Source organism: Chlamydomonas reinhardtii, chromosome 7, assembly GCF_000002595.2.
Source record: "Chlamydomonas reinhardtii strain CC-503 cw92 mt+ chromosome 7, whole genome shotgun sequence".
NCBI classification, from domain to species: Eukaryota; Viridiplantae; Chlorophyta; class Chlorophyceae; order Chlamydomonadales; family Chlamydomonadaceae; genus Chlamydomonas; species Chlamydomonas reinhardtii.
Window position 1 is genome coordinate 46,019 of NC_057010.1, and position 20,224 is coordinate 66,242.

The window sequence follows — 20,224 nt, forward strand, 5'->3', positions numbered from 1 at the left end:
AAGTGCTTGCGAGTGAATGCGAATGCAAGACGCCGTCGCGAGCTCCAGGCTAGCAATAAACATCACGAAAGAAGTTAGTGTCAGCGGCAATGCGGTTACTTGTTACCTTCGAGACGAGACACCGGTGCGCGCTCCACGCTGCTCCGCATTCGGCACGCCAAACGGAGTCCGAGTGTCGTGGAGACTGCTGCCGCTTGCAGGGGCGGACGCGTTCCAGCTCGCAACTAGGCTGCTGCCATTCGCCGCGACAACGCGAAACCCACAAAATGCACCCACCTGGAACGGAGCCAGGCATCCGCGGGCGCCCATGGAGCATATGCGTGGGCAAGCGGAAAGAAACGGGAGAAGAAAGAAGCGGCGTGGCGGATGTCAGTAGCCGATGCCGGGCAAAGCTGCCGAGCAAGTGAAGCAGGGTGGCTGCCTAGCTGGGGCCGGGCTGATTAGAGGGCTGAACGGCGGCTGCACCGGGCGAGCTGTACTGGTAGTATGTACTGGCGCCGGCCAAGCGTGGTAAGTATGGGCGCCGCTGCATGGATCCCGCCCCCATGTGCCGCGGCGAGGCTGGCGACGATGCAGTGGCGTACAGCTGACAGCTGAGACGGACGGGCGCGGACCGCTGTGCGGTTCCCCACACCCGTCCAGGGACCGGCCCACGCACGGTGCAGCGGGGCCGGCCGGGTGGGGGAACCGTGCTGACAGCTGAGTGGGCGGCGGGCGGAGGGCTGGCCGAGCTCGGTGCGTGTCCACGGCATGTACCCGAAACCGCTGAAAAGCCAAACCAAGAAACAAATGCTCCAGAACCAAATAACCAAGGTGTAAGACGACGACGACCCGTCCGCGCAGTGCTGCAATCGCGTGCATGCGGCCGCGTGAATGCTCAGGCTGCACCCGCAAGCGGGAGGCTCGCCAGTTCCAAACGCTCGAGGGCGGAACCTCGAGTGGGTCCCTGCCACTGGGCAACAGATACCGGCGTGAACTTGCCGGGGCCCAGGGGCGATTATCCCTGATACGCCCTGTTAACGAAGTGCTTGCGAGTGAATGCGAATGCAAGACGCCGTCGCGAGCTCCAGGCTAGCAATAAACATCACGAAAGAAGTTAGTGTCAGCGGCAATGCGGTTACTTGTTACCTTCGAGACGAGACACCGGTGCGCGCTCCACGCTGCTCCGCATTCGGCACGCCAAACGGAGTCCGAGTGTCGTGGAGACTGCTGCCGCTTGCAGGGGCGGACGCGTTCCAGCTCGCAACTAGGCTGCTGCCATTCGCCGCGACAACGCGAAACCCACAAAATGCACCCACCTGGAACGGAGCCAGGCATCCGCGGGCGCCCATGGAGCATATGCGTGGGCAAGCGGAAAGAAACGGGAGAAGAAAGAAGCGGCGTGGCGGATGTCAGTAGCCGATGCCGGGCAAAGCTGCCGAGCAAGTGAAGCAGGGTGGCTGCCTAGCTGGGGCCGGGCTGATTAGAGGGCTGAACGGCGGCTGCACCGGGCGAGCTGTACTGGTAGTATGTACTGGCGCCGGCCAAGCGTGGTAAGTATGGGCGCCGCTGCATGGATCCCGCCCCCATGTGCCGCGGCGAGGCTGGCGACGATGCAGTGGCGTACAGCTGACAGCTGACATGTTGCAGAAGGCAGCAATGATGACACCCATACTGCTGTCCGCACACAGACTAGTTGCAGATATCATGCACTACAACCACTGACCGAGCCCCCTTCGTCGCCCACCTTGCCACCCTCGGCTGCCTCCTTCGCCGCCGCCAGCTCCCCAAGCAGCGAGGTGACGGTGGGCACTCCGTCCACGGGGTCGAAGTCGTCCACGGTGTTGGGGTCCAGCGGCACACACACCTTGCCCGTCTTGGGGTGCACGCAGAAGGGCGCCTGGGGTGGCGGCAGGGCGTGCAGGGTTTCAGCAAGTTGTTGCGAAAAGACACACGGGAACCTGCTATTGACCCGATTTCCCGCAGTGACAAACAACGCCGTGCCATACATGCAACTGCAAACACATATACACTCACACACAGATACATACAACACGGCTCCAGTGCATTGGCGGGCGCTTGGCGTCTCGATTCCCATGATAACCTGTTCTGCCGTTCCGCAGCTACATCCATCAACGTGCTCTGTAACACCGCACCCTCCTGCAAGGGGCCGGCCCCTCCGCACCTTGAGCAAGTGGTTCATCTTCTTGGACACCTCCATGTCCAGGCGCGGGTACGCGTGCGCCATGATGATCTCGTCTACACACCGCTCCAATGGCCCCAGCACCTTGAAGTTGACGACGCCCTTCTTGGAGCGCTCCTCGCGTACCTGGCGAAGCGCCAGGCGGACATGCAGGGGCGGGCTGTTGGTGCTGGCGCTGGGCACAGCGTGCTGGCGGTCAAAGCCAGCTCCAGTCAGCGGCACGTGAAAAGCTTAAGCCCTAAGTTTGCGTAAGCTTCCGTGTGCACACGCAGGCTGCACGACCGAGTCAGACCGAGTTCATCCGTTCCCGCCTCACGCGCTCGTTCACCGCCTCCTCCAGCGCGCGCCACCGCACCACGTTGACGTCCATGTTGCCGGCATTGCGCGAGCGGCTGGCCTCTGTGATGTTTGCGTGGGTGGTGGTGCATCATTGAGAACGCAAAGTGATACACAGACTCGCTGCACGCTGGTGTGCGAGTAGCGCCCCTGGACCCAAGGTGCCCTCTCACCCCCCCCCCCCTGCGCCTCGAGCACCTGTCCACTTCTTGCGCACGGTCTCCACCAGCCCCTCCTCGGGCAGGTAGCGCAACAGCGCTTCGCACTGCGGCCCGTCCTCAAGCAGCTGCTGGGCGGGCAGCAGCGTCTGGCAGGCGGTAACAACAGGTACAGGTGAACAGGTCAGATCAGCCGGTCCGCTACAACTACAACTACAACTTTAGCCCGTGCTGGCGACCCCTCCCTGTGTGCGTACCTGCACCCACGCACTGCGCAGGATGCCGGCTGCCCGCTCCACGGCCGGGTGCATGTTGCCTCCCAGCAGCGCCACCCGCGCCTTGCCCTCCTCGTGCCCCTTGTACATGGCGAACCAGGAAGCCACTGCAGAGCGCTGCTCGTCACTCAGCTGCCGCGCACTGGCGGGGGGGGGGGGGACAGGGGATGACGGCCAGGGCGTGGCGTAGGGGACGTAAGAGTAGCGGGAAGTACCTGCAGCTGGGGAAGCCTCGAGTCCACCTTATGTTGCCTATTGCCTGCCGCGCGCGCTCTCCTTGTCTATTCCCACAACCCGCCCAAACCAGCGTACCTGGGATCGCACACCCAGCAGTGGATACCACGGCGGCCCGAGTACACCCACAAGATGTGCTTGAAGCCAAACTCGTCCCGCAGGCCCTTGTCGATAATCTGTTGGCTCGCAAGACGCAAGGTGCGATTAGGCGAGGCCATGGCCAGCAGCCAATACCGTAGTGTTACAAAGGTTTCGGGAAACTAAGTTCGTGGAGAGGCCCCGAATCTGTTTCCCGAACCTATTAAATAATTATTAATGGCCCTGGCTTCCCGAAAATAAGTATCAACAGCACGAAATTTGGTTTTTCGCGGGCGCGCTCCGCGCGCCGGGGTGGGAGGTGCGGACGGGTCACAGCGGCACGCAAGGCGATGGGACCAGCGTAAATGCAGCGATTTTCGCTTAGAAATTTTCTCTACAACTTGGACACAGGGTTGCGGGCGTGGGGTGAGGGCGTGGGGTGCATGTGGGGGTGTGCCGGTGTGGGCGTGGGGTGCCGGTGGGGGTGCGGGTGAGGGGTGCAAGCGTGGGTGCGGGCTTGGGGAGTAGGCGGGGTAAGCTGGTGGTGACTGGTGGCTCGTGGCTGGTGCTGTGTATGCACAATGGCATGAGGAGTACGCGGTTCTGGTGAATGGTACACGAGAGGCGCCCTGTCACAAGGGCCACAGGCCGTGCCGCAAGCCCATTCCGAGCGGTGCCCCGAAATATCGAATCAAGCTCAAAAATCTCCGTGGCGGGCGTCCCGAATATTTATTTTCCCGAATATTTTCATAAATGTTTTAGGCTCCCTCCCTGAAAATATTAATCCCGAAACCTTTGTATCACTACGGTAATGCACCTAACCACCTGTCGCCCCCCCCCCTTTGTTTGTCGTCTCCGCGTGTCTGTCCTGTGCTGTTGTGCGTGCCACCGAGCCCGCGCGGCGACATTTATCGCCAGCGCCGCTCGCCCTGCTGCTCCACGACGCCTCGGCCCCCATCCCATAAATATTATCACTTGCAACTTACGCCTCTGCCTGTGCTCCGCTCGTTTTAGCTTGGTTTATTTTAGTTTGGGCTGGAATCTACAACACCCTCCGGGCCCCAGCCTGGCCGCCGCACCTTAACCGCCACTGACATGAGCGGCCAGCACTTGCCGCAGATGTGGCCACCGCTGCCGCAAGTGCGCACGTCATCGTAGTCGGTCAAATCGATATCGAAGACTAGCTCGCGCTCCTCGGGATGGAAAGCGACTGCAGACCAGGAGCGCAGAGAGGACTTAGATGTACAGGCACTTGACTACAACTCGCAGCGGGTCATGTGACCCTCGTCCACCGGCCAAAAGCCATGAGACAAACGGCGCGATCGGGCCCTTGTACTGGAACCACAGGCGAGACATCCGGTCCGGCAAAGCGCCCTCACCCCCGAACTTGTGCCTGTCCATGGGGTTGGCGCTGTACACGGGCCCGATATCGATCTTGTCAGGGCATCGCCGCAGAATGGCCTCCTGCAACGCCGCGCCGTCCTGCAGCAGTGCAAAGGATGTGTGTATGAGTCTGAAAGGCGGTGCGGCCTCCTAGCGGAGTGGTTCGCGGGTAAGTCAGGGCTTGCCGCCCACGTTGTGGGGGCAACATGGGTTCCTACACGTACTTTAAAGGCTTGGTAGCGCACGAAGATGTCGCCTTGGAGCGTAAAGCAGAACTCGCGGCGATTGAAGAAATGCGAGTCCGCCTGCGCATGCTTGCTGTCTGAGAGTTCCAGGGGAAAGCAGGAGTGCGCGTGTCAAGGGCTGAGACGCCAGAGGGCCCGGCCTTCATTGCGGCGACTCACCGTTTCCGTAGGACAGCCACTTCACCATGTGCTGCGTTGGAAACAGCTTCGCTACACATGGCACATCAGGCAATCGAGTATTAGTCGCTGTGGAAGGCAGTTTGGGAACGGGAGGCCCCACTGGAGGGGAAGGGCTGCACTCTCCTCACCCACCATAGTATGTCGGCATCGCCTCCTGCACGCTAATTCTCGGTCCATCTGCATTGCGAGTGAATGTCGCATTGTCAGCAGAGGTAGGACAAACATCGCGGGGCACAACTGCGCAACGATTGGCGCATGCCGCTTGTAGCTTCTTGCCCCACGCACCTGTGCCTCCCTGGTCCAGCCGTTGCTTCTTGGACGTATCTGTAAGACAACGCTTAGGTAAGCTGGCGCCCAAGAGCGCATCGGCGCGTGAGTCCCAAACTTACCCGCCATTTCAACTTGTGCGGGCTGTCCGTCACTGCTTGGCTCACAGGCTGCGCATGGAAACCTAAAAATATTATTCTGCTACGTGTGGGATGATATGCGATCACAGCCTCGCAGGGCGACTGAATTTACAGAGTTGTGAAAAGTTGCGTATGCGTTCAGTGTTTGCTAAAGTGCCTTTGCCGTTGCGAGCAAAGCTATGGTGATTTATTTATGCTATGTGCTGATGCTTCAGGCAGTGAGCCATGGAAATTTTAGGAAAGGGGATCCAAATGAAATGGCAAGCCCCGCTGAACCCAAACTCCAAGTTCACTTCAGCGCTTTTTCTATTTCCTTCTCGCCGCGCTACAGTTACATGCTGATTTGGCCTGTGGGCTTGGTGTCTGTTCTTGTGATAGGTCGCTTGTCTCCGTGAGCTCTCTAGGATGTCCGAACGGTCACTTTCGATGGTATACTAGCGTCCATCGGGGCCCTGCCGGCAGCCGGGTCTGAGGAGTAACGCTACCTTGAGAAATGGCGCCTTACACTGTATCATCGGACCAGCTCAGCGCGTTAATCGTCTTCCTCACAGACCCGCTAGATTGCACACCTGGGGGATCCGCGGACCGCTATGCGTCGGCGGTGGCCACGTGGTGGGCAGGACCGGCGGGGGCGAGTTTCATAAGGGGGGGAGGCGTTGCCAACATCCTGTGCCGCGTCAAGCCCCGGCCCGGAGCGGTGCTTGGGTTCCTTGGGCTCCTCGCTCTATTCCTGATTATCTTGATACGCAACGTGTTTATCAAGCTCTTTCGGTGAGTCGTCAAGATGCAGGGTTCATGCACTCACGGTCTTGCCCAGCAACAGCATAGATCAACCGCCCGCCGCATCTATCTGCTGTCCGCACGCACTAATCCTCATGCCACCTAGCGACAGGCCCAGTGGGCTTAACCCATGCCTTGCGGACTTCGTTCCTCACCATCAGTTTCGTTCGTGACCCCACGACCACGCACACATACGTACACACTGGTGTGCGCAGGTGGTACGCCGCCGCCCGCGGCAGTGGCTACGTGGCTGTTGCCACTCAGGCGCTGAGGGAGCTGCACGCCAGCGGCGCCTTCCTCACCAGCTCAGCTTCATGGCAACAGCAGCAGCCGCTGGTGCCGGAGCAGCAGCAGTCGCTGGAGCAGGAGGGCGAGGGTGGGGCCTGCGTGCCGGGCCTGGCGCTACTGACGGGTTCAGACCTCAGGGTAGGCACTGGTACCAGCGCACCAGCACCACTGCTTAGCGGTACACACGCGCCCCGACCCGCCGCCGCGCACCGCTGGTACACTCCCTCCTCCATATCCTCGCCGGTGGTGTGCGCCGCCTGCTTCCAGCCCGTGGTGGGCGCACAGGGCGGCCAGGAGCAGGCGCAGGTGTGCGGCAGGAGTGGTTGAGGGGCAGGGGCAGCGCGGGTTGAGGGGTTGAGGGGCAGGGGGGGCATAGGGGAGGGCAGCGCGGGTGCCCGCATGTCGGCGCGCTGAACGCCCCCTGCCACGGCCGATTCCTTTTGCACTAGCAGACTGGCCATGCTGTTTGCCTCTCTCAACGCCCCCTATCTGTCCTGAATTGCTTGCCTGTTTGCAGTGCTGTGAGCTGTGCGGCGTGGTTGCTCACGGCGGCTGTTTCAAAGCCGTGCCGCACAACTGCCGGCTGCTGACCTTGGGGCCGCCCGCGCAGCCGGCTGGCAGCACGGCGTCGGCCTCCGCCTGGTCCGGGGGCGGGGCCGGTGCTGACGGGCACAGGGCCAAGGGCGAGGCGGAGGGCGGCGCTCACTCGGCGGTGTGTGGCTCTGATCTGTTCCTGGCCATGTCGCTGCCACTGCCACTACCGCTGCCACACGACTGGCGGCCGGCGGGCACCACACTGGACCTCATATTGCCGCCCGCGGTGAGGAGTGGTAGGGTGAAGAAAAGGGGAACGCCAGGCTTGGGCTTTGGTCCAGTTCCGTCACCATCAGTGTATCGTTGTTATGCCTCGCACGCCCCGCGTGCATCGACTCGCACACTTTGCCTGCGGGTCTGATCTCCTTATCTCCCCATCTGCTTCTCCCGCTGCCGCCTCCGGCAGGACACGGAGCTGCTGGTCATGGCCAACAACGCCGCCGGGGTGGCGCAGGCGGGGGCCGCAGCCGCAGGGTTGATCTCCGCGGCGGGGGCGGCGGCCGCCTCCACCTCCCACGGCCCCTCCTGCCTTTGCATTTACTGCGGGGAGCCGTGTGAGGTACGATACAGGGACTTGCAACGTGATGGCCGGTGCTGGGAGGCTCCATTTGTTGCACCATTCGCTGTGCTGTGCTCGCCGAGGTGCCGGGTGGGGCCGATCTCACCCAAACCCGCGATTTCCTTGAGCGCGGGGTGGAGGACGAGAGCTTTGTATAGTACCAATTTGTGTAACATATACATCTACCAATGTGGGCGCATGTCGCTGTGAGCTGTGGATCCGTCTGACCTGCAGCCGAACTCCGCCCCTATACCGCTCATGACTTCAGGTGGGCCTGCTGGCGGTGGAGCCGGTGTGGCGGTGCAGCGGCTGCAGGTGAGGGCAGCTGGCAGAGGGATTCGTGTGCGAGCCGGTGGAAGAACTGGCAAGGGACGCGTCCTTGGGCAGCTTGAGTGCTAGCCGCTCACCCGCCCCTCCTCGATGTGTTCCCGCCCCCAGGCGCTTTGCGCACGTGCAATGCTGGAGCACGCTGCACCCGGGCATCCTGTCCGCGGCCACACGTGCGGCACTGGCGGGGCAGTCGCTGGACGCCGACGACGTGCTGGTGAGGGGGGAAGGGGGAGGCGGGGCGGAAGGGGACATGGTTGTGCGTGTTGGCTGCGGGGGTGTGGATGCACGTCCCACTTTGCGGGTGAGGTCGGACCACAGTTTCTCTATCAGTGCCCTTTCATGACTGGTCGCTTGTTTCCGTTTACAGGCGTCCCCACGCCCCGCATCTAAATGGGACGCCGCCGCCGCGTGGCACCAGCCTGCACCCTTGCCGTCAGCGGGCGGTGTTGCGGATGGCGGACTGCTGCACGTCACGCACAGCGGCGGCCTGGGACCCGCGGGCGAGGGGGCTCTGGGTGTGCTGGCTGCGGGCGCCCGCTCCTCCGCCTCCCTGCGCATGCTGGACTCACTGGGCAGCGCCAGTCCCGCGCGGTCGCCACCCGGCCGCGCGCAGCGCAGCAGGGGCGGAGCGGGTGGCGGGGCCGGCAGCCGGCGGACCAGTGCGGACCAGCAGCACCAGCACAACACGCTCGGCCACGCCCACACCCTGCCGCCGCCGTACATGCCTCCCTTGGCGCAGTCCATGGCGCTGCCTGGCGGCGGCGGCACTGGGCACCTGCAACCCAGCAGCCACCACCTGGGCCTCTCCGGCAGCGCCCTCAACGGCGACCCACACCTCCACCAGCAACACAAGCAACTGCAGCAGCAGGGGCCTGCTGGCGGTTGGGTACAGGCGCACAGTTCACCGGGAGCGATGTTGGGGGCTGGGGCAGGCGGCCTGGGCTGGGTTGCAGGCAGGGCCGGGGCCGGGGCAAGCGGGCAGTGGGACTCGGAGCGGCTGGCGGACCTGGACTGCTGCAGCCCGCAGGTGAGGATCACAGCCGGGATTTGATAGGGGGCCAATGCGCTGATATGCTCGTTGTCTGGTCTGGTGCTGGGTCACTTTTAAATATGTGTCCTAATCCATTGCAGTCTTCTCTGGGTGCGCTGGGAGCGATGGTGCTGCCCCCCACATCCGTACTACCGGTACAACCTGGAGGTGGCCGGGGGCCCTCCAACGGGGGTGAAAGCGCCGGACCAGGCCCGCACCGGACCGGGGTGGGGACAGACTTGGCCGCAGACTCATCGCATTCGACCCACCTCGTGCACGGGGCGGACGACGGGGCGCATCATGGTCCTGGCAGCGTGGACGGCGACAGCGGGGTGCCAGGGGCAGCCGGAGGAGCTACAGCACCGGCCGGCGGCGGCGGCGGCGGCACCTCCCGCAGTCGGAAGAAGCAGCTGGCGCGGGCGCTGCGACAGGCACAGAGGTGGTATCGGAGCCACGCCGGTGTGTGGCATCTGACGGCACCGGCGGACGCCGGCGCACCGGACCGGTGGCGTAACTTCCGCATTGGGATGCTGCCTCCGGGCTGCAAGCCAATCCTGGTGTGCATCAACCCCCGCTCCGGGCCACAGGTGTGTGGATACGCCGGCGTGCGTGCAGGCATGTTGCCTCTTGAATATCGACTATATAATGAAATGCAACACACGACATCAGCCGCTGTTCCGTTATGCGGCACCTGCAGCGAAGGTGTCGTTGTCCCGCGCGCATCTCGCCCCCAGTTCACCTGGGCCTGCCTGCCTGCCTGCCTACCTGCTCTGTGCTCCTTGTGTGTGCCGCAGGTGGGCGAGCAGCTGCGGCGCCAGCTGCTGCAGCTGCTGCACCCGCTGCAGGTGGTGGACCTCAGCAGAGAGCTGCCGGGGCCGGCGCTGCGCTGCTGGTGGGGCGTGCCGGGCCTACGAGTGCTGGCGGTGGGCGGCGACGGCACGGTTAGTGGGGGCGGGGCATGGGTGGGAGGACGAGGGCAAAGAGACATACTAATGACGTATGCTTAGGCCAATGGCTGGCAAGGGACATCTTCAGACATGCGCTGCAGCTTTGTATGGCACGGATACTTTGTCAACGGATCCTTAAATTTTCGCCCGCAGGTGGGCTGGGTGCTGGGTGAGATGGATGCGCTGGCCGAGCAGTTGGCGGCGGTGGCGTCGGCCGGCAGCAGGGGTCGGGGGGCGCAGCAGCGGGATCGCCACTCGGGGGACGGAGGCGCGCTGGTCGCTGTGCCTGGGGGCACAGCCGCAGCTCACCCAGAAGGCGGGTTGCTGTCACACTCGTCCGATGTGTTGGCGGCAGTGGAGGCTGGCATGGGCCTGGGCAGTCGGGAGCCGCCGCCGCCGCCTCCGGTGGCAGTACTTCCTCTCGGAACAGGTATGGACGCGCTCGTACTGTCCGCATAGTCACTTGTACGGTTCAGCGCATTGTGATGTTGTTGGTGCCGGCGTGCCGATGCACGTCCAGGCAATGACCTGGCCCGGGTGCTGGGCTGGGGCGGCGGGCTGGCGGCCCTGGACGCCCGCGGCGGTGTGGCGGCGGTGCTGGCCGAGGTGGCCAGTGCGGCCAGTGTGGCGCTGGACCGCTGGCGGCTGGCCATCGCGCCCAGCCACCTGGAGGCCGCCGTGAGTACTGTGCTTTGCAACACTTGGATGCATGCTGGGTGCTGCATGTACGTTGAGCAACCGGCGCGACCCACATACGCACGTGTGCTAACGTGAACGTGTACTGTATTTTCCGCTGCACAGAAACGAGGGCGGTCGTTCCTGCCCCGCCGCCGTGCACCTGCCGACGGGAAGAAGGCCGCACCGACGCAGGTGCGGCAGGCCTACCCGCATCAGCCATGTTGCCCTGCTCTGCCTGCATCTGGCTGTGCGCCGTCACAAGCTCACTGACCCACACGGTCTGCAGGTCAAGGTGTTCAACAACTACCTGGGTGTGGGCATTGACTCCTGGTGCTGCCTAGAGTTCCACAGGGTAAGTGCCGACGTGGGTTTGAAAGGTGCTGCGGTCCTCAGGAATAAGGGCTACCGACAGGGAGTAGTAGGTTTCAGTTGCAATGGAGGGAGGCTCGGTACGGGCTGCTACCTAAACCCGAGACTACACGGCTATGACTCATACATTGCGGCAGTCTGGAAGATGCACATAACCGTGCCAGCTTGTGGCCTTACCTCTGCAGCTGCGGGAGCGCTACCCTGGCTGGTTCAAGTCTCAGCTGGGCAACAGGGCCTGGTACACGGTGCGTCACACCGTCACAAGTGCTGGGTGGCCCTGGCATCCAGGCTTACACTAGGTTCAATTGCAGCATGTGGCTTCACGCCTGCGTGCTTCTGCCTATGGACATGCTCGCGCAGGGCGTGGGAGCGCGCGACCTTCTTGCCCGCTCATGCGTGGACCTGCCGAATCGACTGACGGTGAGAGATTTGTTAGTGCGTTGCTCCTGATGACACAGACACACACTCCATCATGCAGTAATGCCTAATGCGCCCACGTGTCCTGTATGCAGCTGGTGTGCGACGGTGTTGAGGTAGCCCTGCCGCCTAGCACGCAGGTAGGTGCGAGGGTGAAGGGAATGGTCCCAAAGAGGTGCATGCGTAGTTACCCGATTATATGTTGGGAAGCAGTTTCAACCTGCGCTTTTTACGGAAGCACGCCAACGCTCCATGCCGGCTCGCGCATGTGAACACGACGTACACACCGCTGGCACGGCCTTTCACCTTCCTTAATGCCCCTTGCTTACCACACCACAACACATCAGGGAATTCTGCTGCTGAACATCGCTTCGTACATGGGCGGTGTGGTGAGTGCCGGGAAACAGGTTGCACTGGTAGGCTTGAAGTGTACGGTAGTCGCTTGCTAGGGGTGCAGTTTCGGTGCTTGTAAGCTGTAACCCTGGCTGTGTCACGTATTTACAGGATCTCTGGGGCAACGGCGTGTGGCGGCAACAGGACCACGCGCAAGGTGTGCATGGGTGCATCAGATTCCCACACCATGACGCGGCCTGGCCTCATTGGTGCAACCATTGCCGCCCGCAGAGCCGCACGTGCTGGAGCCAGCGGCCGCCGTGAGCCCCGACAACGCCAGCCGCCACCTGCACCGCGCCGCCACAACACCCGGCTACAGCACATCAGTCGGCGGCGGCCCCGCACTGCCGTCTGCCGCCCCGGCGCCCAGCACGTCTGGCCACACCAGTGCCCGGGTGTCTGTCGACGGCCGCTTTTCGCAGCCGCATTGCCGCGTCTCAGTGAACAACGGCCCTACGGCGGCTATGGGCGCTTCTGCGTCGTCAGCATCGTTGGCGGGGGCAGGGGCGGCAGGGCTGGTCAGCACTGCGACAGTGTTGCGGCGGCAGGCGGCGCTGGGCGAGGCGGCCGAGAGGTGGGCCGGGTGGCGGCACGTGGCACTCGACGCATGCCGGGGCCACGCCATCGGGCTCTGGGGACAACGTGCTTTACGCACTCAGGCCCGGGTTTTAGTGTTCACAGCATCTGGTAATCCCGGTGTCACTCGTGTTGATTGCAGGGCCCAATCCAGCAATGACGGGGTGTTGGAGGTCATCATGATTACCGGGGCGGTGCAGCTGGGGCAGCTCACGGTACGTGCGGGGGTTAGGCGGGCCGCTTAGACAAAAGCATGTCAGTTGGCGAGGACCCGCAGGTGTACTCTGTGCAGGGGTACACGAGGGGTATGCACAGAACAGCATCTGAGGCGCCGACACCTTCTAGGCTGAATTTACTTGACCTTGAGCACCTTGAGAGGTTTGCCATGTCACCATGTGTGCCCACCTGCCTCCTGACTGTGAGCCTCTGCTACTGATCTGCTTCTGCAGGTGGGGCTGGCTCGTGCGACGCGGCTGTGCCAGTGCCGCAGCGCCGTCATCACCAGCCGCACGGAGCTGCCCATGCAGGTGGACGGGGAGCCCTGGATGCAGCCGCCCGCAGTCATGGAGGTGGAGCTGAAGGTGCGGACGGGGGGCGGCCGGGGGGCGGGGCCCGCGGGAGCCAGCCACTACAGCAGCGAGCCAGCGACTGTCGCAGACCATTACCATAGCGCCTGCAGTTTGCAGCCGGCGGAGACCTGCTGCCCACCGTTCCTTCGTTTAAATTTTCTTTGCCCGCCACATGACCACATCCCTTCCCATGAACCCACTTACCAACGCCCACCGCAATCGGCATTGCTGGGTTGGCTTCCGGCTGTGCCGCTCCAACTGCCTGGCCCCGGTCATATACACACACACACACACACACACACACACACACACACACACACACACACACACACACACACACAGAATTGGGCAATTCTTCCGTTTGTTTTTGTTTAACACACACACACACACACACACACACACACACACACACACAATTAGGCATGCTGGGCAAACGTTGTTTAGCGCGCCCAGGGTGCGGAGCATGGACGCATACAGGTGCATCGCGGGGTCAGGCCGAATGGTCGCCCGTGGGGTTCCAGGCTTATCGCGGGTAAGTATGACTACATGGGTCACGACAGCCACGCGACGCTCGGTACATTGGTAGGTATCGGTAAGTAACTCCGTCGCGTCATTGGGCGGGCTTTCGTTTCGTTTTTTAACACACACACACACACACACACACACACACACACACACACACACACACACACACACACACACCTGCTGCCGCCCTGTGCTCTGTTGTTTCCTTATTCGCTCGTAGGTGAGATTTTCATCGAGGATTGGGCGGGAGCTTGGACTTAGCGGCCAGGAGTAGCGACGCGGAGCTAGGAATCGTAGGAGTGCCTGGGCCTCACGGTACCGTGAGCACATGCATGGGTCTGCACCCTTGAGAGCGTGTGGACGCTAATCCCCCCTCGAGGTTAGAGTAGCGGGGGTTGCGCGATTTCCGGTTGGTAAGGCCGGCGGCTCACCGCAGCAGGTATGCGCGGTAACTTCAGGTAACATCCGTAAACCGTCGCTTTGCTGCATCGCATACACTGTCTTTGCGCAATGTTTTCCTTGTGCTCTTTAACACACACACACACACACACACACACACACACACACACACACACACACACACACACACACACACACACACCCCTAGTATAGTTAATTGGGCTGGGACTGGGCTGCGTGTTTGCTCTTGCTCGTCGCGCGCCGCCGCGCTAACATGTTCCTTCGCTCTTGTTCGTGACACTCCCCTGCTGCCGCCCTGTGCTCTGTTGTTTTCTTATTCGCTCGTAGGTGAGAATTTCATCGAGGATTGGGCGGGAGCTTGGACTTAGCGGCCAGGAGTAGCGACGAGGAGCTAGGAATCGTAGGAGTGCCTGGGCCTCACGGTACCGTGAGCACATGCATGGGTTTGCACCCTTGAGAGCGTGTGGACACGAATCCCCCCTCGAGGTTAGAGCGGCGGGGGTTGCGCGATTTCCGGTTGGTAAGACCGGCAGCTCACCGCAGCAGGTATGCGAGGTAACTTCAGGTAACATCCGTAAACCGTCGCTTTGCTGCATCGCATACACTGTCTTTGCGCAACGTTTTCCTTGTGCTCTTTAACACACACACACAACCCCACAGGGCAGCGCCACCATGCTGCGGCGCCTGGACTTGAGCAACGCCACGCAGCGGCTGGCGGCGGTGGTGGCGGAGGTGCTGGACGCGGCGGCGGTGCGCGGGACCATCAGCCTGGCGCAGCGCATGGCGCTGGGGGCGGACATGGGGCAGCGGCTGGGGGCGCCGCACCCGGTGTAGGAGGGGGCTCCACTTGGGGCATTTGGAGAGAGCTGTTTTGACATGCTACGTGAGGATTTTGGTTTGCTTATCAAAAACTCAATAGGCGGCAGGGAGAAATCAGCCGGCGTGAGAAGCGGCCTCGCGGGTTGACTGTCGCGAGGTTGCAGCGCGTGGCTGGACGCATGGCGGGCCGTGCCTGTACGAACCGACCCCGGCAATGTCCGGGAGATGAGGTGGACGCTTGCGGCCTCAGGCTAGAGACATGGCTTTTCCAATGCGAGGGAACCACTATCTTGTCACTTGTTACGTGAGGACGTAAACACTTGTGGTAGGACATCACACTGAACCCGGTAATCAAAAGGTGTGTCCGCATGGTGGACTTGTGTTGCCGGTGGATTGCGTGGATGTGCGATGGGACAGTGGTAAGGCAGGTTGGTGAAGTCCCGTAGGGTGCAGCTGATTCCCAGAACCCAGCAGATGGCAAACAGTTTGCAGCGGCAGGGCAGGCAGGGTTGCTTAGTACGCGACCCTCTCTCCATAATACGCGTATTAATACAGCGTACTAGGACTTCTAGTACAGTACGTAAAATACGTTGCATAATACGCTGGGCCACGAAATGCGGGGGAAGAGCCGGTGCAAACACGACACGCGTGCGCGCACCATGCCCGAATCGGTGTGAATGTGGATTTGCGCGGCCGTAGTCTTCTAGCGGAAGCTCCTTTAACTTATTATACTCATATTGTTGTAAGAAAACACAGCTGCAGGTGCGGAGAGCAGTCATGGTTCGCGAACTTCGACGGACATCGTTTCCAGCACCCCTCGCGCCCCTCGCCCGCCTCTGCGCTGCCACGGCCCACCCCGCTGGTTTCCCCAGCACAACGTAATTTCCCAACGTACTAGCCGACGAGGGCAGCGTACAGTACGTAGTACATAGTACGCGTACTACGAACTACGCAACCCTGAGGGCAGGAGTGCGAACGGCAGAGTTCCTGTACCGCCAAGTTGCTGGCTGGCTGGACGTTTGCTGACGCGCATTCCTCACGCTCCGGGCGCCCGGCCAGGCGATGGATTGCGTGGATGCATCACGCATGGGGTGCCTGACTGCACGGAGGCCACTAGACCTCACGTCTAATTACAGTGTAACTGAGTACCGCACCGTAGTGTGTGGAACAGGGGACGTGCTCTCGCTCGGCTACTGGTACCCCCCACTCTCACAGTCACAGGTTATTGTAACTCCCGGTTGGGGTGGCGGTGGAAGAACTCGTTTTAGGTCGGGCTGGTATATATTTACAAGCGCCCGCCCCAGCGGCAATCGTGACAAGTGACAACGCTCGACCTCCGGGAAGCAAACTCGCACGGACCCACTGGCCCATAACCTCGCCCCCACGCGCGTGTGCCACAGGGCCTTCTCCTTTGAACCTGCTGCCCATTAGCGCTGCAAAGAAGACTCGTCGGTCGGGTCAAACGTGGCGCCGGTGATACGTTTTGCATCCGTGTCTTCGTGCGCACTTCATGTAAAACGCGCATGCATCCACCCAGGTATCTCCGCCTGTGGTCACACGCACAACCGCTTCATGCCCATTTCCCTGCTTCCATGCACTGATTCTTCTCGACGCCTCAACTTCCGGCGCCAGTCGATAAATACCACGTTCAACACCACACATTTCAACACCAACACCATTTGGCACTTACTCGCACGAACACAACGCTGCAAACTTAGGGAGTCGATTCTTTACGGAACAATGCTGTTTGGACCACCATGGCTGCGAACGCTTCTTTAAGAATCTCAATGTGACGGAGTTGCTCCGCATTATAAGGCTGGCCTAGCCCGCTTGCCAACGGCGACCTGCACCACGTAGGTGCCACCCCATCGGCTAGCCCCTCAACTCTCAATCTGCACTGGGTGGCTCTTGACGCGGTTGGCGATGGCCCCGCGGATGGCCTCAAAGAACACAAAGAACACGGCGCTGTTGACGCCGTTGCTCAGCGCGCGGGCGCCCACGCCCCGGAAGAACGCCTTTGGACCGCCCTGCTGCAGCACCAGGGACGCAGCCGAGGCCATGGAGGGCCGGCCCGCGGCGTTGCACATCATGTTGGTCTTGATCACGTCCAGGGGGGTGGTCGCAGCAGCAGCCAGTGCGCCTGCAATGGCGCCCATGGCGAAGTCCTCCTGCACGCTGGCGTTCCGACCGCCGTTCATGGCGCGGTGCACCTGTGCGGACAGGGCGAGCACAGGAAGGAGAAAGTGTGCAAGGGAGGTCAGCAATGCCCGCGTTTCATCTTTCAGGCGCTAGTCGTATCAAGCCAGGCAACCAGCAACCCAGTATGCGCTGCGCATGACGAGACGCTGGCTGGCCCGCCTGCACACACCTGTCGCATGCTCTCGTACGCGGCGAACTTGATGGCCATGTCGGGCACGTCCTCCAGCACCGTGGGCAGGTAGCCGGTAAACAGGCCGCGGGGGCCGGCCGCCGACGTGATGGAGCGGGCGGCCGCAAACACGTTGGGGTACACGCCCGCCTGCACGCTGCGGATGCACACCGCCAGCGGCACCTTGACGAATGAGCTGCCCAGCGCCGCAATGCCGCCGCCCACAAACGCGACACTCGTGGGCGGTAGGTCGGTGTAGCGCGACAGGGTGTTGCACGCCACGCCGTACACAGCGAAGTAGGCGCCAATGGCGATGCCAGCGCCACTGGCAGCACCCACCACGCCCCTGTACAGGCTGCCCAGGGTCGCCAGCACCGCACGACCGTCGAAGCGGGCCAGCGCCCCAACCGCGCCGCCGCCGGGTGCAGCCGGCGGCGGCACCAGCTGCCCAATCTTGGACAGTCCGGGCGGCGGCGGCATAGCCGAGGCGGCACGAGCCCTGCTGGTCTGCAGCCGCACCTTGAGCGTGTCCAGCGGGTGGATGGTGGACTGGGAGGCAGCGCGAGCCAGGGCGCCGGCGAACACGTCGCTGGCGGGCTTCAGCGCCACCTTGACCGGCGGCGGTGCGGCGGCCGCAGACGCGCCGCTGCCCGCCGCCTGCAGCACGCTGTCGCTGATGGTGGCCACGCTGACCACGCTGGTGGACGCAAAGTGCTTGGTGCGGTCCTTGCGGCGGCGGCCCAGTCCCGGAATGAAGGGCGGCCGCCAGGCCAGCGGGTTGGGAAGGGGAATGCGGAACGGGATAATGCCACCCCTCCGCTTCTCCGTCTCCGACATTGCTACTGTTTCTGTCTGTCTGAAGTGGTCGCCCGAGTTTTGTGCTGCGGCAGACCCCTAATGAAGGATTTCTTCTACACCTGACGTAAAGTACGCCAAAACTGTTATGATATGTACACGAACCGTTACGAACGAATCGTAGAGCCTGATACTGCGCGCTAACGAAATTAGCAGGCTGCCCTGCTTAGTATGACTGCTAACCGTGAACTAAACAATGAAGTGCTGGACCGTCAAGTAGATTGAGTTGCTCCTCCTTGTAGCCGTCGCCGTGAGCCTCGGTGCTGTCAAGCCCTCGCCCACGCAGGTACTGGTCCACAGCCGCCGTTCACGAGATAGCCTTGATGCCCGTGTAAGGGGCTGGTAGTCCGGTGGATACCTGCGCGCGGCATGCGGCAGGCAGCGGAAAGCAAACCCTTAGAAACATGCGCAACAGCCCCATGCGGTTGGGATTCTGACACTGCACGTAGACTGGGTGGCCCGCCCGGGTAGTTGAGGGGCCTGTCGGAACCGCCGCCGAGAGCGCGCCAAAAAGCCCCACTCACCGGAAAGCCTCTCAGACCGCTTAGGCCCGACTCATCAACCCTTGGGTTGATATCAACTTGCTCCTTTCGGACACACACACTGCGGTCCTCCCACAGGAGCTTTGGCTGCAAGCGCAAGTGCTGCTTGAAGACAATCGGCCGGACAGCCGTGCGAGTCGCGAGCTTGAGGGTTTGCTGCAAGAAGGGGCAGGACGGGGATTCGCTCAGTGTGCCATTGCTGCGTGCGGCTTGAAGAACTTTCAGCGCCCATCGAGCGTTTTCGCCCGCCCGGCAAACCCTGCACCGCCACTCACTGTCTCGCGAATAAGGTAGCTATGACCGTGCACGGGAGCCGCGCAAGACGCGAGCAGGCAGAATGTCCACAGGAGCACCTGCGCGTCCAAGCAAAAGTGCGAACCGAGTCAACACCGCCAGGATCGCCGCCCCTCTGAGCGCCGCGCGATAGCCCCAAGGCGCCATTCGTCAGGAAGGAGCCAAAGCCAAGCAGTAGACGCCGCAAGCACAACCGTCGAGCTCGCGGAGGCTGGTGGTGACCCGCGCCCGCGCCCCAGCCCCCCAGCGCCAACGCACACTGCCCACACTTGCCTCAAGATAACACAGAGCTAGTAGACTATAGTACACCTTACAGTAGGCGCTGGATTTTGTTCTCATATCGTGAGTTGGTGGCAAACATCGTCGCGCGGTGTAAGGGTTAAGTGCTGTGAAGTTGCAAGAGCAGCCACAGGCAGAAGGATGATAGTAGCAGGTGTAAAAGCATATATAGCGCAGAGGAGGGCTGGACAAAAATCGAACTCGGCGCGCATGGCATCCCATCGTCCATTCAAACTCGGAAAACCCAAGCAGCTGGAAGGCGTAAGAACAAGTGGCTTCCATACTCATACTTTATACAGGATAGCGGGCACCTTTTCTCTGGGTAATTTGAAGTTGGCGCGCTCAGGGGCTTTACTGCGGTTCGCGGGCGTTCATGCGGTGTAACTATTGAAATCGATGTAGCTGTTGAACTGCTCCGGGCTAACCGGGTCTAACCAACGGAGATAGGATAGTTTATTGCTGACTGGATGCATCCGGGAGTAATGCGGCTCACAGCCGCAATATGGGTCCGGGACCGTGATGAAGCACATTTTCTTGTCACGTCAATGTTATGTCGTCGGAGGGGTGTTGGGCGGATGGCTTGCGGCAGCCCCGCAGCTGCTCGGCACGGGACGGGGAGCTGGGGGCAGGCTGTGCACAAGCTGGTAGCTGCTGCCATTGTCCGCACTTCACCCGCGACACTTTCATCCAGCCACACCACTTGCATCAATTCAGGGCATGACACAGCTGCGAATCCAGGTGTGATCGATATGAAGCAACGACGTGCCTTACCACTGTCCCATCGCACGCCCACGGTCAGGGTCGCCGCCCTCCGCGGCCGACGCCGCGCCCCGGCCGCCACATGCGGCGTCGACCCTGGGGACCCGCGCCGAATGGCGCACCCCACCACAGCCTACCCAGCCGCCGCCGCCCACCCCGACACAGCCGCCACTGGCCCAGCCGCGCCGCCCACCCACCCAGCCCCCGGCCCCTACCCCGCCCACGCCCCCATCCCCGCCGCCCCCATCCTACCCGCCCCCATCCCCGCCGCCGGCCCCGCCGCCCCCACCCCCGCCGCCGCCCCCATCCCCGCCGCCGCAGCCGCCCTTGCCGCCGCCCCCGTCGCCGCCGCCGC

The 20,224-nt window shown here is 62.3% G+C and overlaps 4 protein-coding genes across 4 annotated transcripts in view; 2 read left to right on the forward strand and 2 right to left on the reverse strand.

The window, feature by feature from the left end:
• Nucleotide 1: 1 nt before the first annotated feature.
• Nucleotides 2-5,697, reverse strand: CHLRE_07g312350v5 (uncharacterized protein). The gene is made up of 14 exons (XM_043063813.1): nt 5,461-5,697; nt 5,357-5,395; nt 5,204-5,248; nt 5,051-5,101; nt 4,871-4,968; nt 4,643-4,745; nt 4,343-4,473; nt 3,264-3,361; nt 2,934-3,093; nt 2,717-2,825; nt 2,499-2,581; nt 2,165-2,308; nt 1,727-1,879; nt 2-616 (listed from the first exon to the last, which is right to left on the reverse strand). Exons 1-14 carry the CDS (start codon nt 5,465-5,467, stop codon nt 422-424), a joined length of 1,416 nt encoding a protein of 471 aa, XP_042922381.1. The 5' UTR covers nt 5,468-5,697; the 3' UTR covers nt 2-421.
• A 100-nt stretch (nt 5,698-5,797) lies between these two features.
• Nucleotides 5,798-16,015, forward strand: CHLRE_07g312400v5 (uncharacterized protein). The gene is made up of 23 exons (XM_043063814.1): nt 5,798-6,249; nt 6,474-6,852; nt 7,064-7,366; nt 7,547-7,699; nt 7,968-8,014; nt 8,138-8,243; nt 8,397-9,056; nt 9,161-9,646; nt 9,854-10,000; nt 10,160-10,436; nt 10,527-10,684; nt 10,808-10,876; nt 10,971-11,036; nt 11,239-11,298; nt 11,414-11,473; nt 11,566-11,610; nt 11,818-11,859; nt 11,975-12,020; nt 12,095-12,437; nt 12,582-12,654; nt 12,889-13,020; nt 14,614-15,534; nt 15,832-16,015. Exons 1-22 carry the CDS (start codon nt 5,972-5,974, stop codon nt 14,785-14,787), a joined length of 4,104 nt encoding a protein of 1,367 aa, XP_042922382.1. The 5' UTR covers nt 5,798-5,971; the 3' UTR covers nt 14,788-15,534; nt 15,832-16,015.
• Nucleotides 16,016-16,044: 29 nt separating this feature from the next.
• Nucleotides 16,045-19,267, reverse strand: CHLRE_07g312500v5 (uncharacterized protein). The gene is made up of 4 exons (XM_043063815.1): nt 19,105-19,267; nt 18,813-18,890; nt 18,520-18,693; nt 16,045-18,353 (listed from the first exon to the last, which is right to left on the reverse strand). The coding sequence occupies exons 1-4, from the start codon at nt 19,168-19,170 to the stop codon at nt 18,303-18,305; spliced, it is 369 nt and encodes a 122-aa protein (XP_042922383.1). The 5' UTR covers nt 19,171-19,267; the 3' UTR covers nt 16,045-18,302.
• Nucleotides 19,268-19,417: 150 nt separating this feature from the next.
• The window catches only part of CHLRE_07g312550v5 (uncharacterized protein), a 2,822-nt gene continuing 2,015 nt past the window's right edge, over nt 19,418-20,224 (forward strand). The window contains exon 1 of the mRNA XM_043063816.1: nt 19,418-20,142. Within this exon, the coding sequence (XP_042922384.1) occupies nt 19,860-20,142 (283 nt within the window). The 5' untranslated portion in view covers nt 19,418-19,859. The remainder of the gene's footprint in view (nt 20,143-20,224) is intronic.

Excerpts from the sequence above, each read along its gene's own strand:
- CHLRE_07g312400v5 (XM_043063814.1), top strand. The coding sequence starts at position 5,972 with ATGGCGCCTTACACTGTATCATCGGACCAGCTCAGCGCGTTAATCGTC. Across the intron at positions 11,611-11,817 it reads CCCTGCCGCCTAGCACGCAG|GGAATTCTGCTGCTGAACAT; the intron begins GTAGGTGCGAGG and ends ACAACACATCAG. Across the intron at positions 12,021-12,094 it reads GCAACAGGACCACGCGCAAG|AGCCGCACGTGCTGGAGCCA; the intron begins GTGTGCATGGGT and ends TGCCGCCCGCAG.
- CHLRE_07g312500v5 (XM_043063815.1), bottom strand. The coding sequence starts at position 19,170 with ATGAGAACAAAATCCAGCGCCTACTGTAAGGTGTACTATAGTCTACTA. Across the intron at positions 18,891-19,104 it reads TAGCTCTGTGTTATCTTGAG|GTGCTCCTGTGGACATTCTG; the intron begins GCAAGTGTGGGC and ends TTGGACGCGCAG. Across the intron at positions 18,694-18,812 it reads GCTACCTTATTCGCGAGACA|CAAACCCTCAAGCTCGCGAC; the intron begins GTGAGTGGCGGT and ends CCCTTCTTGCAG.
- CHLRE_07g312350v5 (XM_043063813.1), bottom strand. Across the intron at positions 2,582-2,716 it reads CGTGCGCAAGAAGTGGACAG|AGGCCAGCCGCTCGCGCAAT; the intron begins GTGCTCGAGGCG and ends CAAACATCACAG. Across the intron at positions 617-1,726 it reads AGGCAGCCGAGGGTGGCAAG|CGGTCCGCGCCCGTCCGTCT; the intron begins GTGGGCGACGAA and ends GGAACCGCACAG.